Source organism: Megalobrama amblycephala, linkage group LG13 (assembly GCF_018812025.1).
Source record: "Megalobrama amblycephala isolate DHTTF-2021 linkage group LG13, ASM1881202v1, whole genome shotgun sequence".
NCBI lineage: Eukaryota > Metazoa > Chordata > Actinopteri > Cypriniformes > Xenocyprididae > Megalobrama > Megalobrama amblycephala.
The window spans coordinates 33335759-33352009 of NC_063056.1; the positions used below are offsets into that span (position 1 = coordinate 33335759).

The 16251-nt window shown below is 35.9% G+C and overlaps 1 protein-coding gene across 5 annotated transcripts in view; it reads left to right on the forward strand.

The window, feature by feature from the left end:
- gramd1a (GRAM domain containing 1A) overlaps nucleotides 1-13297 on the forward strand; it is a 36944-nt gene extending 23647 nt beyond the window's left edge. For 4 of the 5 annotated variants that reach the window (XM_048152379.1, XM_048152377.1, XM_048152381.1 and 1 more), the window contains 11 exons: nucleotides 170-332; nucleotides 485-628; nucleotides 2282-2403; nucleotides 5661-5803; nucleotides 5891-5994; nucleotides 6072-6302; nucleotides 7187-7271; nucleotides 8185-8196; nucleotides 8323-8430; nucleotides 8509-8629; nucleotides 11246-13297. In XM_048152379.1, the coding sequence (XP_048008336.1) occupies nucleotides 170-332; nucleotides 485-628; nucleotides 2282-2403; nucleotides 5661-5803; nucleotides 5891-5994; nucleotides 6072-6302; nucleotides 7187-7271; nucleotides 8185-8196; nucleotides 8323-8430; nucleotides 8509-8629; nucleotides 11246-11341 (1329 nt within the window). In that variant the 3' untranslated portion in view covers nucleotides 11342-13297. The remainder of the gene's footprint in view (nucleotides 1-169; nucleotides 333-484; nucleotides 629-2281; nucleotides 2404-5660; nucleotides 5804-5890; nucleotides 5995-6071; nucleotides 6303-7186; nucleotides 7272-8184; nucleotides 8197-8322; nucleotides 8431-8508; nucleotides 8630-11245) is intronic. The other variant, XM_048152380.1, reaches the window with a different exon arrangement.
- Nucleotides 13298-16251: the final 2954 nt, after the last annotated feature.

Consider the following 16251-nt stretch of genomic DNA (forward strand, 5'->3'; position numbering starts at 1 on the left):
TTAAAAATGTCTATTTGCCTTTTCATTTATTTTTTATTTCAGTTTTAGTAATTTTTATACTTCAACATAAACTTAATTTCTTTTTTTTTTTCAGTTTTGTTTCAATTATTTCAACGATTTTTAGTGGTTTTTAGTTTTAACAACACTCAACTCTCTCTTCCTTTTATAGATGTTGGAAGAAGGTGGGGACAGCCAGTCAGAATCGGCCAATCAGTCACTTCAGTCCCCTCCCACTGTCCCACACAGCCTGGGAAACCTCTCCTCATTGGATATGACCAATGATGAGGAGCTCCCAACTGACCCCAGCAATTCCTCTGACACTCAGGATGAGAGTGAGTGCTTGTCTTCCTTGTTTCTTAGAACAAACTGTGACCTTAAATTCTCAGATTAAAAAAAAAGAAGATTTGAAACCATTCTCTGTACAGACTAGATAAATGTGTTAAGTAGCTATGTCCTTGATTAAAAATTTTTTTATTCTCCACAGGTGAGGTGGAGTCTTTCTGTCCGGACCTCAACGGCCGACTGCATATCAACACGGTTGTTCGCATGAGCGTTGACAAGCTCTACGACCTTCTGTTCTCAGACACTCACTTCATACAGCACCTCTTCTCACAACGTCACTTCACTGGTCAGTTTAGTCTTTTTGAAGCTGAGTTTTCCATTCTTGCTGCTTCTACATACTTTCATTTTCCGATTTGAATCACTACAGTACAATATTTAATTAACAAAATATATATAAAAATGGTATAAAAAGACAAGGAATAAAATGAATTAATCTGATGAATTATAAAGTATAATTATTAAATAGATATAAAAATGTAAATATGAATGATATTAATTATATTGAAGTATTGTGAATTATATAATAAAATTAGTTTGATTTATAGTGTTTTTAATGTTTCCTGATCAGGAAAAATCTCTACTATCTTTTATGCTTTTACATCCCATATTGTTGTAACATTAAAAATACTGTACCTCAGTAAATGAGGTTACTGTAACCCATTACTATGGTTACAGTTCTGATTGATGGGTCTCGCGTCGGAAGTTCAGCAAATAAGCATATTAAAAGTAAAATTACACACTTATGGATTCTACATAAGCATATATTATTGTTAAACAACCTTGTCTTTAAAAGTTTCTAATTTGACACGGTGTCCTAAAAGATTACGCAAGTTTAATTCCAAAGCATATCATGTAATTAATTAAATTGAAATGTATAATTAAGTGGTGCAGATATGATGTCAGAACCCGAGAAGTCTAATTCGCTGCTGGTTCCTTCGAGATTTTCCTATGGGGTTTTTCAATTTATGTGTAAATTAAAGCCTGTGGTAAACATAAGTTGATGATACTTTGACGTTTTGTTCTACAGCGTACACTGCACACACTCACACCCCAAGCTGTCTTATCTAGTTTATTAAAAACATACATTTTCAAAAATTAACATAACTGCTTCAAAATTTGCGCTTTCGCTATGGGTGTGTGTACTTGAAGTTGTAGAACAAAACATCAAAGTATAGTCAAGTTATGTTTACCACAGGCTTTATTTTACACATACATTTGAAAAACCCAATAGGAAAATCTCAAATGAACCAGCAACGAATTAGACTTCCTGGTTCTGACGTCATACCTGCACCGCTCTATCGATTGTTATGTAGAAGATTATGAATGACATTTTTTTTTTCTCCCAGAACCCTATTGTAGCACTCTGTAGCAGCCCTTTAGCATACTGTGCTTATTGAAATGCTGCACCTAGTGGACTGGAGTTCCTGCTTGCATTTTATCTTCAACTGTGTTGCTGACTATTCTATGCATGGCCGGTTCTGCTGTGTTGTTATTGCCTTTTCCTGCAGTTTTCAGATCCCACGTGTCCTATTTCCCCCCTCCCTTTCTCTCTTTTCATGCTGTGTGTCCTATAGGGGACTTTTGGAGCGGATAATGAGAACTCGACTATTTGGTTTCACTGTGTTCTATAGCATAAAGTACCATGATCTCATTCTTTTTTTCTCTCTTGGTAACTTTGTACATCAAATAATGTCAAAAATATTCATGATAAATCAAGAGATGATCGCCTCCGTACCACAGTGTGAGAATTGTTTTTTCCCGTGCTGAGCTCTTTGTCTATGTTGTCTGCATGGATAATTGCCCCCTTCTCTGTGCCCCTGCAAGTGCTCTGACTGTAATCACACACCCTTCTTTCTCCCTCTTCCCTAACTGTTCTTTTTCTGCTTCTGTTCTCTCTCTCTCTCTCTCTCTCTCTCCCTCTTTCGTGTGATTGGTTCAGATCTCTCTGTGCACGAGTGGCAGCAGGACAGCAGCAGTGGGAGCAGCAGTAGAGTTCTGAGTTACACCATCGCCATCAACAACCCACTGGGCCCAAAAACCGCTCCTGTAGTGGAAACACAGGTGGGTCCACACAGCTCTTTTTCTTTGTTTTAATCTCAGCTGTTCCTCAGTCTCCCTAATTTTTATTAAAGGGACAGTTCACCCAAAAAATTAAAAGCCTGTCACCATTTACTCACCCTCACGTTGTTCTAAACCTGTATGTATTTCATTTTGTCAAACAAATAAGAAGCTATTTAGACAAATGTTTTTTTTTTTTTGCCTGTACAAATGAAAGTCAGCGGGGTCCATTATTGTTTTGGACCCCAGTGACTTGGATTGTATGGACAAAAACAGTTCTTTTGTGTTCAACTATAAAAAGAAAGTCATACAGCTTTGAAAATATGTGAGGGTGAGTAGATGATAACTGATTTTTTTTGCTTTTTAGGTGAACTTTTCCTTTAAGTCTGATAACTCTGGAAGAGGATTAGGGCCAAGCAATAATAAAAAAATAAAAACCATCTCGAGATTAAAGTTGTTAAATTTCGAGAAAAAAGTCGAGATAAAATGTTGAGAATAAACTCGTTAAATTACGAGAAAAAAACTTGTTAAATTTCGAGAAAAGTCGAGATAAAATGTTGAGAATAAAGTCATTAAATTTTTAAAAAAATGTGTTAAATTTCGAGAAAAAAGTCGAGATAAAATGTTGACAATAAACTCGTTAAATTACGAGAAAAAAATGCATTAAATTTAGAGAAAGTCGAGATAAAATGTTGAGAATAAAGTCATTAAATTATGAGAAAAAATTCGTTAAATTACAAGAACAAATTCGTTAAATTACGAATTTGTTCTCATAATTTAACGACTTTTTTCTCGTAATTTAATGACTTTATTCTTATAATTTAATGACTTTATTCTCAACATTTTATCTCGACTTTTCTCGAAATTTAACGACAATTTTCCCATAATTTAACGAATTTGTTCTCGTAATTTAACGACTTTTTTCTCGTAATTTAATGAGTTTATTCTCAACATTTTATTTCGACTTTCTTTCTCAAAATTTAACGAGTTTTTTCTCGAAATTTAACAACTTAAGTCTCGAGATGGTTTTATTTTTTTATTATTGCTTGGCCCTAATTCTCTTCCGTAGATAACACATAATAATTGCTTCACATTTAAAAGAAAATAGCCACTAAAATGCATTAAAATACAATTAAAATGGAGTTTTAACCCTGATCTTTGATGTAATAGACTGTTATTATTTTATATCATAGACTATTATGAACAAGATCAAGAAATGTTGCAGGTTAAATACAAGTGCTACTGACATCACAAAAAATATTTTTGACTTTTGACAACAAAAAATTATTTATAGAGATGCAATTACAATAGATGCAGTTTATAGAGATGCAGTCTGTGCTCTAAGGCTTTGCACTAAAATAAGTATTAAAATAGACATTTATATCTACAATATTTAAACATTAACCCCCTGTTTCACAGACGAGGCATTAAAGGATTATTTCATTTTCAAATGAAAATTACCCCAAACTTTACTCACCCTCAAGCCATCCTAGGTGTATATGACTTTCTTCCTTCTGATGAACACAATCTGAGAAATATTAATATATATCTTGAGGCAAGCTTTATAATAGCATTGAACAGGGGTCATGAGTGTGAAGCTGAAGAAAGTGTCTCCATCCACATCCATCCATCATAAACGTGCGCTCCACATGGCTCCGGGGGGTTAATAAAGTCCTACTGAAGCATTTGTGTAAAAAAAACATCCATATTTAAGAAGTAAAATATCTAGCTTCCGTATTCAACTTACGAAGAAAGTGTAAAACTCTCGCAGTTCAAAACGATTATGCTGTCAATGGAGGGACAGAAAGCTCTCAGATTTCATCAAAAAGATCTTCATTTGCATTCTATGGATGAATGAAAGTCTTACAGGTTTGGAATGACTTGAGAGTGAGTAAATAATGACAGATTTTTCTTTTTTGAGTGAACAATTTCTTTAAACCTTGTCTCAGACTAAAATGAATGTTTGAGCAGTTTTAACTGAAAGCAACTTACACTGACATATCTTAAAATATGTCAGTGACCTTGTTTTGTCTCAAGATGCAGTAATGTTTTTTTCTAAGGCATGTTTATAAAAGCTACTTAAATGTCCTAATTGATCAAAGGCCTAATCCTGGCTAAATCTAAGCCCTGTCAGTGAAACCATGACTATTTATGTTAACATCAGACTAAAATAGCTTACTAAACTTGTGCAGTCAAAGGATTAGTTCACTTTCAAATGAAAATTAGCACAAGCTTTACTCACTCTCAAGCCATCCTAGGTGAATATGACTTTCTTCTTCTTGATAAACACAATGGTAGATATTTTCATTAAAATCCTGACGCATACAAGCTTTATTATGGCAGTGAACAGGGGTCACGAGTATGAGCTGAAGTAAGTGTCTCCATCCACATCCATCCATCATAAACATGTACTCCACACGGCTCCGGGGGGTTAATAAAGGCCTTCTGAAGCATTTGTGTAAAAAAAAATATCCATATTTAACAAGTTATGAAGTAAAATATCTAGTTTCTTGCGCTACGTCCTACACCTTCCCTGTAACTGATGCGACGCCAGTTTACTCTTTCTTCGTAATTTGAATACGAAAGGTGGTCTGGTGGAAGCTAGATATTTTACTTCATAACTTGTTAAATATGGATTTTTTTTCAACACAAACGCATCGCTTTGCTTCAGAAGGCCTTTATTAACCCTCAAGAGCTGTATGGAGTACACGTTTATGATGGATGGATAGAAGCACTTTCTTCAGCTCATACTCGTGAACCCTGTTCACTGCCATTATAAAGCTCGGATGCATCAGGATATTTATTAAAATATCTCAGATTATGTTCATCAGAAAGAGTCATATACACCTAGGATGGCTTGAGGGTGAGTAAAGCTTGAGCTCATTTTAATTTGAAAGTGAACTAATCCTTTAAATTTAATTCTTCAACCCTAGTTAATATTAATGTTAAGCCCTATTTACTTGGTTTACTTATAACTAGAAGTTCATCCACCTAGAACAGTAAATCCATCCCTAAAATGATTTATCCACCGTTACAGCTCAAATAACACACATTAACATATGAATGCTTAAGAAAAAACAAGCTTCATATTTCTGCCTTTTAATATTCCCAAATGCTAAAGACTTCCTTTGTAAGTGCATTAATGTAGACACAGTTTTTGTTTTTACAAACTGAGGGACAACAGAACCCAGAACTTTCCTTTAATGACGGGTTTAAGCAGGTGGTAAGGTCAGTTTGGTGAATTTTGTCATGTTGCACAGACTCTCCACAAGAGCAGCACCCGGGGGGAGTGTTACGTGGTGGACTCAGAGGTCATAACCTCAGGCATCCCCTACCAGGATTACTTCTACACTGTACACAGATACTGCCTCACCTCTGTCAACAAGCACAAGAGCCGCCTCAGGTAGAACTTCCTGGCCATTGTTATGCATGTATTGTTATGCTTCAAATGCAAACACCGCTGAGGGACCCATTGTGTGTGTGTCTGCAGGGTCTCGTCTGATATCTGCTACAGGAAGCAACCGTGGAGTCTTGTGAAAGCTCTGATAGAGAAGAACACTTGGAGCGGCATTGAAGAGTATTACAGACACATGGGTAAGCAGGTTCTCGTCTCAGTGTAAATCTTTATTGCGAAATTGGTGCTAAAAATGATCCCCTCCATTCCTTGTCAGAGATGGAGGTGTGTAAGTTGGAGACACTGTTACAGTCGGAGGTTTCCGTAGTGAGTGCCGGGGAAGTGCCTTCCACAGACTCCGCCAAGACTCCCTCTGGCCTGCGCAGACGCAAACGCAACTGTCCGAGACGAGCGGGAGAGCGGGAGAGAGAAAGGGATGGAGCGGGAGGAGGTGGTGGGGACCGGGGTGACCGAGGAATTGGAGACGAGCGTGAAAGGAGAGAAGCTGGTGAGTCAGTCGACGCAGGGGAGCATGAGAACTGAATTTCGTAAAATGTGGATTATGAGTCCATGAGAAACACATTGACATCTAGTGGTGGGATGTGGAATTGCTTTTACTGGACTCAAGGATGTGATTTTTCTGTTTATACGGAACCTCAAATGTATAATTGAGAAAAAAATATATAATAAAAATATTTTGAAATGTTTGAAAGCAAGAAATAAATTAAGACACCCTTACTGTTGTTCTGTAAAATAAATTGTACTATAAAGTTTTTTTTATAGTACAATATTACTATTTTTATTGATTTTTAAAAAAAAAAATAATTATGATTTTAAAATGTAATAAGATAAATCTAATATAATAATAAAAATTAATAATAATAATTAATAATTCAAGTTTTACTTTTTTAATTGAAGACAGCCATAAATATTAATATTAATTTTACTGTTGCTCTTCAAAAAAATATTATTATTAATAAATACAGTACATCGCTATTAATATCACTGTCAATCGTAGAATGTCTTTTGATTTGTTTAATCATTATATAATTGAAATTGAATTAAATAAAACTTATATTTTGAATAACAATATTCAAATATTATAGAATTGAATAAGAATAACATCCCTGTTTATGCTTTTACTGGAATTACTGTAGTTTTCCATATTTTTATATATTTATATATATATATTATATTATTTATATGTATTATAAATATATTTATTTATATATATTATATATATTTTCCACTAAAATAGCTCTAATTATATCATTTTATAGTTTAATAAAATATAAATCATATTTTGAATAATAATAATTAATAATTCAGGTTTTCCTTCTTTTTTGTAGCTGATCACATGCCTGTTTAATGAGTCATTTTCCTTTTCTCCAGGTGCTCAGTATGTGAAATTGGGAGAGAGGTGGCGTGGAGCCGGCAACAATGGCATCTCCACCATCCTGCTCATTGTGAGCTTCATGTGAGTGTTTTCACCTTTGGCTTTCTGTAAATATTACTCTGTGTGCATTTGTAATGTCAGCGTTAATGTGAACTGCTGATGTCATCAGACTCCCTTTAGATGAACAAAATTCAATCTGAGCTCATTGAGGCTGCCAGGTTGTCATCATGTGATGTGGCAGTGTCTTTTCTGTCCATTAGGACTTTAAGCTCTGCTCTGATTTCTGAAGATTAGAATGTACCATATTAACTAACATGGTGGACAACATGTTTTGATGTTTATTTTTAGGATCCGTGTGAAGCCTATGAATCATTTATCACCCGTTAATGAAAGATCTGTCTTCTTTTACTCATCCTCGTGTTATATGAAACACATTTTCTTCTGTGTAACACAAAAAGTCATGTTTAGCAGAATTTCTTTAGCTGCATTTTTCCATACAATGAAAGCGGATGGGGACTGGGGCTTTAAAGCTCATTATTCAGTAAATATTTACGTAAATGAGTACATTTTTCACAGAAAGCTATCATACGGCTTTGGAAAACTTTGAATATAGGATACAGGTCATATAGACGACTTTAATGATACTTTTTAGTAATTTTAGTGCTTAACAGCTCCAGTCCCCATCCACTTTCATTGTATAAAAAGAGCAGCATGGACATTCTGCTAAATATCTCCTTTTGTGTTCCACTAAAGAAAAAAATCTGTGAGACGTGAGGGTGCGTATATGATATTAGAAATAATATTTGAGTAAACTATCCCTTTTAACACACTTTTCCATGCGTAGTAATATTACACGCCGTTTATAATAACACCTTCATCACCTAAAGAGTGTCTGTGTCTCTTTTTCTGTTCCTCCCTTCTTTTGCGTACTAATATCTCTCCTTGCTGTTCCTCTCTTTCTCATCTTGCTTTCCTCGCTTCCTCCTGCGTATAGGATCTGTGTCAGGTAGAGCCTCTGTCTTTGTGCTTCAAGGAAAACACACACATATTTTTCATGACCCGAAACACGATTGCTATTACACCATTGAGTACAGACGACTATATTTAAATCGCTTCTCTCTTCCTCCTCCAGTCTGGTGGTTCTGGTGGCTCTGAACATGATGCTGTTCTACAAACTTTGGGCACTCGAGCGGGCTGCACACACGCTCGAGACCTGGCACTCGTACTCTTTAACAGACAGGTATATTAAAACTAACCAAGTGGCTATACACACATGCTGTATTTTAGCATGCTGAATCAATAATCTCTCTCTCCGCAGCCCTCTGCCCCAGTCAGCGGGAGAGTGGGCGCAGGTACTGCAGCTCCAGAGGCAGTTCCACCAGGCCCAGATGAACAAATGGCAGCAGATTTTACAGTCTTCTGTCTCACTTCTGGATCAGGTGTGTTCCTGTGTTAAACTTAAAGGGATAGTTCACCCAAAAATGAAAATTCTGTCATCATTTACTCACCCTCAAGTTATTCCAAACCTGTATGAATTTCTTTCTTCTGCTCAACACAAAAGGAGATATTTTAAAGAATCTATGGAAAAAAGTATGGAAAAAAATGATTATGGAATTCAATGGTGCACCACAACTGTTTGGTTACCTATATTGTTCAAAATATCTTCTTTTGAGTTCAGCAGAAGAAAGAACTTCATGCAGGTTTAGAACAACTTGAGGGTTGAGTAAATGATGACAGAATTTTCATTTTTGGGTGAACTATGCCTTTAAAGGGTTAGTTCACTCAAAAATGAAAATGATGTCATTAATGACTCACCCTCATGTCGTTCCAAACCCGTAAGAACCTCCGTTCATCTTCGGAACACAGTTTAAGATATTTTAGATTTAGTCCGAGAGCTTTCTGTCCCTCTGTTGAAAATGTATGTACGGTATACTGTCCATGTCCAGAAAGGTAATAAAAACATCATCAAAGTAGTCCATGTGACATCAGTGGGTTAGTTAGAATTTTTTGAAGCATCAAAAATACATTTTGGTCCAAAAATAACAAAAACTACGACTTTATTCAGCATTGTCTTCTCTTCCGGAATCCTTTCCATTGAATTGATTCCATTGAATCATTTCATCTGTCGGTGTTGGTAATGCACTTTTACGTCGCCGTGGTTGTTTTTGGAGATTAGGACATCCGCGACATGCACACTTATGCACCATTTTAAAAAATATAGCAATACCAAAATACAAACAATGTAGAATAGCTTGAATACAGCGTGCGTCTCCCTCAGACTATAAACGAAGCTCGGGCGCACCGGATAACACGTCAGCAGCGTCACTGCGGAGTCGTGAACCACACTCCGGAGCAGAAGGGGGCAGTAATGCACCAATAAGCTGGATGGCAACCGCCGTAAAACAGGAAAGAAGAAGCGGAGTCGTGAACGCGGATTGACAACAGACCCGGGAGAGAATACAATGCTGAATAAAGTCGTAGTTTTTGTTAGTTTTGGACCAAAATGTATTTTAGATGCTTCAAAATGTCACGGATGTCCTAATCACCAAAAACAACCACGGCGACGTAAAAGTGCATTACCAACGCCGACAGATGAAAGGATTCAGTGGAATCAATTTAATGGAATCAATTCAATGGAAAGGATTCCGGAAGAGAAGACAATGCTGAATAAAGTCGTAGTTTTTGTTATTTTTGGACCAAAATGTATTTTCGATGCTTCAACAAATTCTAACTAACCCACTTATGGACTACTTTGATGATGTTTTTATTACCTTTCTGGACATGGACAGTATACATACATTTTCAATGGAGGGACAGAAAGCTCTCGGACTAAATCTAAAATATCTTAAACTGTGTTCCGAAGATGAACGGAGGTCTTACGGGTTTGGAACGACATGAGGGTGAGTCATTAATGACATAATTTTCATTTTTGGGTGAACTAACCCTTTAAGATGCTCAGGTCTTCATCAGGCAGTCAAAACTTTTGTATTTTCTGAAAAGAAATTAGGATTAATAAGATCAGTGTGTGAACATTTACTCTTTTTAGTACTTTTTTCTGAGATTTTGTCCTGCAGTGATTCTCAACTGTCCGAGGCCCACTTTAAAATGCTTTATGTTAAAACAACAACAAAAAAATCAAGATGTAAGCTGATGTCATGTTTCTTATTTTAATTTATGGACTAGGATTCCCATGGTCTTGGGAAAACATGGATATGTGTTTCCATTTGTGATTTCCAGACCTGGAAAAAAAAACATAATAAATTAATAAAATATTAAAAAGGCAAGGACATTTTTATAATGAATATATTTTTTTCCTAGTAATGTCAAGCTCTTAAGAAAAAAGACTTTAATGACAAATGACTAGAAAAATCATATAAATATAATATGTAAATTCGTTGGTAATAAAAATTATATATTTTAACTCAGAACATTATTTTAATAAATTATTAGAATAAAATACTATATACTGCTAAATTTCCACGCTAGTTTTTGTCAATGAAACCATTAGAAAGTTTGAAAATGAGCAGCTTTGTCATTTAGTACGATAAAATTGGGCCCTTCGTATATTGTCTTTGACAATAGCTTTCATCCACCTATTTTTATGCGCATTTTGGGATATCACATAAAAAATTCTGGAAACACACTTAAAGAATAAATCCTTCCACTTCCTTTAGTTTATTTCAGAATGTGTAACTCATGTGTAACCCTCTTAGAATATTTAGCTTATTGTCTTTAATCTTGTAAATGTTCTGTTCTTTATTGCAAAAAATGTAAAGAAAGATACATTTCAATGAAAGGTTTTAAAAACAAACTTTAGTTCCTGCTGTGGAAAAAAACACGTAAACCAGTCTAAGCTGGTTTGCCGGAACCTTGCCATGTCTCTCTGAAGTGCCCAAAACCCTTTTCAAAGAGCAGGCTGGGACAACAAACCAGATTAGGCTTAGGTTATTAGATTTTCTTTATGATAAATAGTGTACAAATAAGACAAATGACATTTATTATGAAAGTAAAAAGGGTTCATTTTGATGTCATGTTGTTTTATCTATCTAATGTAGATGAAGCAGTCTCTGGAGAAGCTCCACAGAGGAATGATCACACCAGAGGTGCAGCAGGAGTCTGATCCAGCAGCGGACACACTGACGGATCAGTGAAGAACATACGGTAACCCCTTCACCGAACCGTTAACTAACTCTGGTCACCATGACATAGGCGTCCACAAAGGGAGCAAATCATGGATGGGAGATGGTGCTCAACTCAGTGACATTAACATTGGGATTGATTTGGGTAGCTTTTAGGTTACCCAAGTGTCTCAGCAGCAGCTACAGGACTACAAACAAACTCAACTCTTCTGTCAATCTGAATATCATGAACTCTGGGTCTGAAGCAATAACACGCACGTATGGGAGCATCTGTGACTTTCAGCTGTGCTGCATCTTGAGCCGCTTTTGTGTCTGAGGAAGCTCAACGTGAGCTTGTGGGAAACTGCAATTCATCGTGGACCTTAAAAAAGAGCTTCGGAGAGATGCGTTAAAGATTTCAAAGAGGGAAGTGTCTTTCCCTTCTTGAGGTGGTCTGAAATCAACCTCCAGTCTGCTCCGAGAGACCTCTCAACCTGTCGTTTCACAACGAACGTATTTTTATGTTTTCATGGAAGAGAAATTTCATTTTCTCTTCTGTTTTGTTACTGTTTTGATGATTTCAGAGCTGTTACTGAAACTTGCTCAAAGCGTGTCAGACCATTACAGTATTTATTTAATAGACTTGAATTAGTCTAACGTCATTGTGTTTCTGCTCAAACGAGGACCAATGTAGAAATGGGTGGAACGAGTACTATGAATATGAATTCCCGTTTTAGCAATAATCATGTGGAAAAATTGTAATGACAATTAGAAGTTAATCTACAAGAAAGAATGCAAAAAAAGTAAAACGTGCAGCTGTTACTTAAGGTAGAGTATCAGAGTGACGATTGTTTTTACACAATGTTACAGTTTTAACCATTGCTTCTTTCTCCCTAATGTTTTAGTTATTATTGTTGTTTTAAAACCCTGTGTATTTATGACTTAGGGGTGAAAGGAGCTGTTTCATGTAGTCGAGGTGTCGGGAAACTTATAGAGTTTCACTGGGATCAAACTTGAACTGTTCAGAGTTACTGTTAGCTCGAGCAGCTGAACATACACACAGATCGGAGAACTTCAGTCGTTCCTGGGGCTGGACGTTTAGGACCAAGCAGAACTCAAGGTCAGGAGTATTGTGATGTACATTTCACTCAACACTGTAGGCGAATCTCACAGAGAACATGTCCATGTGCTTCACCTCAAAATCAATAATTAATATATATATATATATATATATATATATATATATATATATATATATATATATATATATATATATATATTTTTTTTTTTTTTTTTTTTTTTTTTTTTTCTTCCTGACAATTAAGCACCCCTCAATTATTTTTAATTACATTTTTATCAAATCTATTTTTGTTGCTTTTCATTATAATGCAGTAAAAATCATCCTGTCCGAACTATTTTTAATATTATTTTAACTTTTTTAAATTAAAACAAGCATCATTTTAAAGCAGTAAAACAAATACTGTCAAGTGGTATAAATAACATAATATATAAATATATATATTAATAATCTTCAGCAATTGGAAATCATGAAAAATTGTCACAATTTTTAAAAAAAAAACTTCTATTTTTTCTTTTGATTTTATTTTGAATTTCTTGACAGGCTTGGTGAGATTCACCTAAATGTTTTGAGTTGATTTTTTTTTTTTTTTTTTCTCTCTCTCTGTTTTATGTTTGATTATTTCATTTGGATGGTCTGTTACTGATGTCCCCTGTCCGGCCATTTCATTATTGTCCTGCCCTTCAGCCTCAGTGATCTCTCCCTCCTCTGAGTGTGTTATCAGAGTGTCTGTCTGTATGTCTGTCTGCGGGCGCTGCTGTGCAAAGCCCTTGCTGAGTGATGAAAGCATGTGCTATTTATTTGGGTCAAGGAGGGAGAGAACGAAGGTGGGATGTATTGTATAGACACGATTGTAAAGATGACTTGTGACAGTCACAAATGTATAATAAAAATGCCAAAAAAAGAGAAAATGTTTGTGAATTACTAATTGGAAAAGAATATGTGTGTGTGTGTGTGTCTATCTATCTATCTATCTATCTATCTATCTATCTATCTAAAATATATATATTAGAGATGCACCGATATATCAGCCAATAATCGGCTATTGGCCGATATATGTGAATCAAAAAAGGGCAGGAAAATGCACTGAATTTGTGCTTTGTGAAAAGAAAATGCTAAGAGACCAGTTTAATGTTCAATATTAATAGTAATTATATAAGTTAATAACATTCAGAAAGTTAAGAAATATTAATTTAATCTTCAGAATTTAGTTAATGTGTGTTAATATTAATTTGAGTGTTTATATCAGTTACTCTGAAACAAGTTGAAGTTTTTATTTCTTTCAAAATATAATAAGTACAAATATAATGATTAATTATTTATTATAATGAAATTATCATTAATTGAAAAGTAAAACAGTAATGCCAAATATTACAGTAATTTAATAATACAAAAGTTACAAAATAGCTGATTTCTATTTTAATATATTTTAAAATTATTTTTTGTGATGGCAAAGCTGAATTTTCACATGATCCTTCAGAAATCATTCTAATATGCTGATTTGGAATATGCTAATATGCTACTGGAAACTAATATGTTTTTTTTTGTTTTTGACAAAAGAACAGCCCGTATTTGAAATGGGAATCTTTTGAAATGTTAAAAACACTCTTACTTGCCCCAAATGGTCAAGACAGCAAACATTCAGAAAAAGAGAACATCAGATGCTTTTTTAAATGTATTTTATTTCATACGATCTTGTCTTGTCATAATTTATTTGGCAAGCAACATTTTCACTTCAACATGAAATGCATCCTGGAGTTGAGGCCGTTAAGTCGTTAAGTGCATATACTGTACAGACTCCCACAGAGGTGCAGACATTGTCAGATGATATTCTGTGACACATCTAAGTGTTAATATGATGCCATCTATGTTTTAGTAATCACAGCACTAAAAGAAGCTGTAGTGGTGGTGGTTTTGCTCGGTCAGGAATGATGAGACGGATCCAGCGTTACTCGGTGTTCATAAAAGTGTACCTAAAGTCATGCAGTAGAAATCTACCAATTTAACCACCACCGAATGAAAGATATAAAAGTAAGAAAACCAGAGCTAGGAAGTCTCAAGAATGTTCATTCAGGCATAAAAGGCAGCGAGACTTTGGCAGTGTTGTGCTGCCCCCTGTAGTCACTACCAAAAATTGGCTACTAAGAGGGAGAGGAAAGACTGGAAGGTTTTTACCGCACTTGTGAATTAATACAATTGATTCCTGCTTTATCATTCAGTTTTCATTTGAAATCATCATGCATTAACAGCCAGAGACTTGCGCGTCTGTCCTTTAATCTTTGAGTCATTCTCAATTGATTTCATGCAGCCCTTGATTATCTTGTAAGCAAAGACAAAACGAAAAGGGAAGGGGATGATCAGGTCAACAGAAATGATTTATAGCACAGACAGATAATCTACGGCACATTCTTAATATATTTATCACGTTAGTTTCGGTAGGTGAACTAGACTATGAAATCTTAGACAACAATGTAGTTTCTTCACGTCTATGATTATAACATGTATGTGACATTCATATGCCTTGCTTTTGTTTCGTTTAAGAGAACGATTTAAATAGCTTTATATGCTACTGCCAATGTCTGCTTTTCACCCAGAACAGATATTTTGTGCTTTATAATGCTGAATATCTTTACTGTTTCATACCAAGACAGTAAAGACTAAATATAGAGAGCTGGTTGTGGTGTTTTGTAAATGCAAATAACAATTTAAAGGTACACTATGTAACTTTTTTGTTCAAAATTAACATTTAAAAAAAGTCAAGTAATCAATCCTTCCAAAACTTGTTTTTGTCTAACCCTGATTCACAATGCTACGCCTATTATAAGTGTTTGTATTTTAGACCCGACGGGATCATTTTCGCGGGAAATTGTGACTTATCCTGCCTCCACGTGCTCTCGGAAGTATCGTAAATACGAGTTTCCTAGGTAAACATTGCAGTTGATAGTTTAGTTTGTCTCACTTCCCGTTACATTACATAGAGAGGGCGGGGTTTATGACCTATACTGCATCCAGCCACCTGGGGGCGAACAAGACACTTTGGCTTCACTTTTCAGGACTCATGTGGCATGCTTGGACCCCACCACTAAACCAACTCTCAATGATGCTATAATCTCCACCCCAACACTAGTCTGAGGGTACGTTTACATGACAACGATGTACTAAAAAAAAGGAAAACTTTTTTTCTTTGTACAGATGACAACGTTATCAAAACTATCCCCGTTCACACGGATCGGAGAAAATGACTAAAAACGCTGTATTACGCATGCCAGACAAGTAGTTGGCGATGTCAATTTGTAAAGAAAGATTACGCGCCTGTGTAACCCCTCACCCAGGTCCTACTCGCCTCGCTCTGCACGGGCCTCAAACCTGGGTCTCCGGCGTGGGCGTCGGACGCTCTAACAAGGAGGCTAAAGACTGCAACCTCTAGTGTCAGTCGTTAGAGCATCTCTTGAGATCAGAGTGAGGTTTACTCACACAGCGACTACTAGCTGGCCTCCGTTACACTCACCCCCCTAAACCTCACTCCCATCCGGGTCACGGCACCAATGTAACCCCTCACCCAGGTCCTACTCACCCTGCTCTGCGCGGGCCTCGAACCTGGGTCTCCGGCGTGGGAATCGGATGCTCTAACAAGGAGGCTAAAGGCTGCATATTCGCATTCTTATACAGAGCACTCGCACCAGACGTGCATGCCTATCCACTTTATTTTTTATAGTTTACTGCACTTCGATATTCTTCTCATTACTTCCCTATTGCGGGCGGCTATTAAAACGGGCGTCTCGCACATTCATAGAAAATGCATAAATGTGTAAAATTTGGGAGGATCTATTGACAGAAATGCAATATAATATACTTAACTATGTTT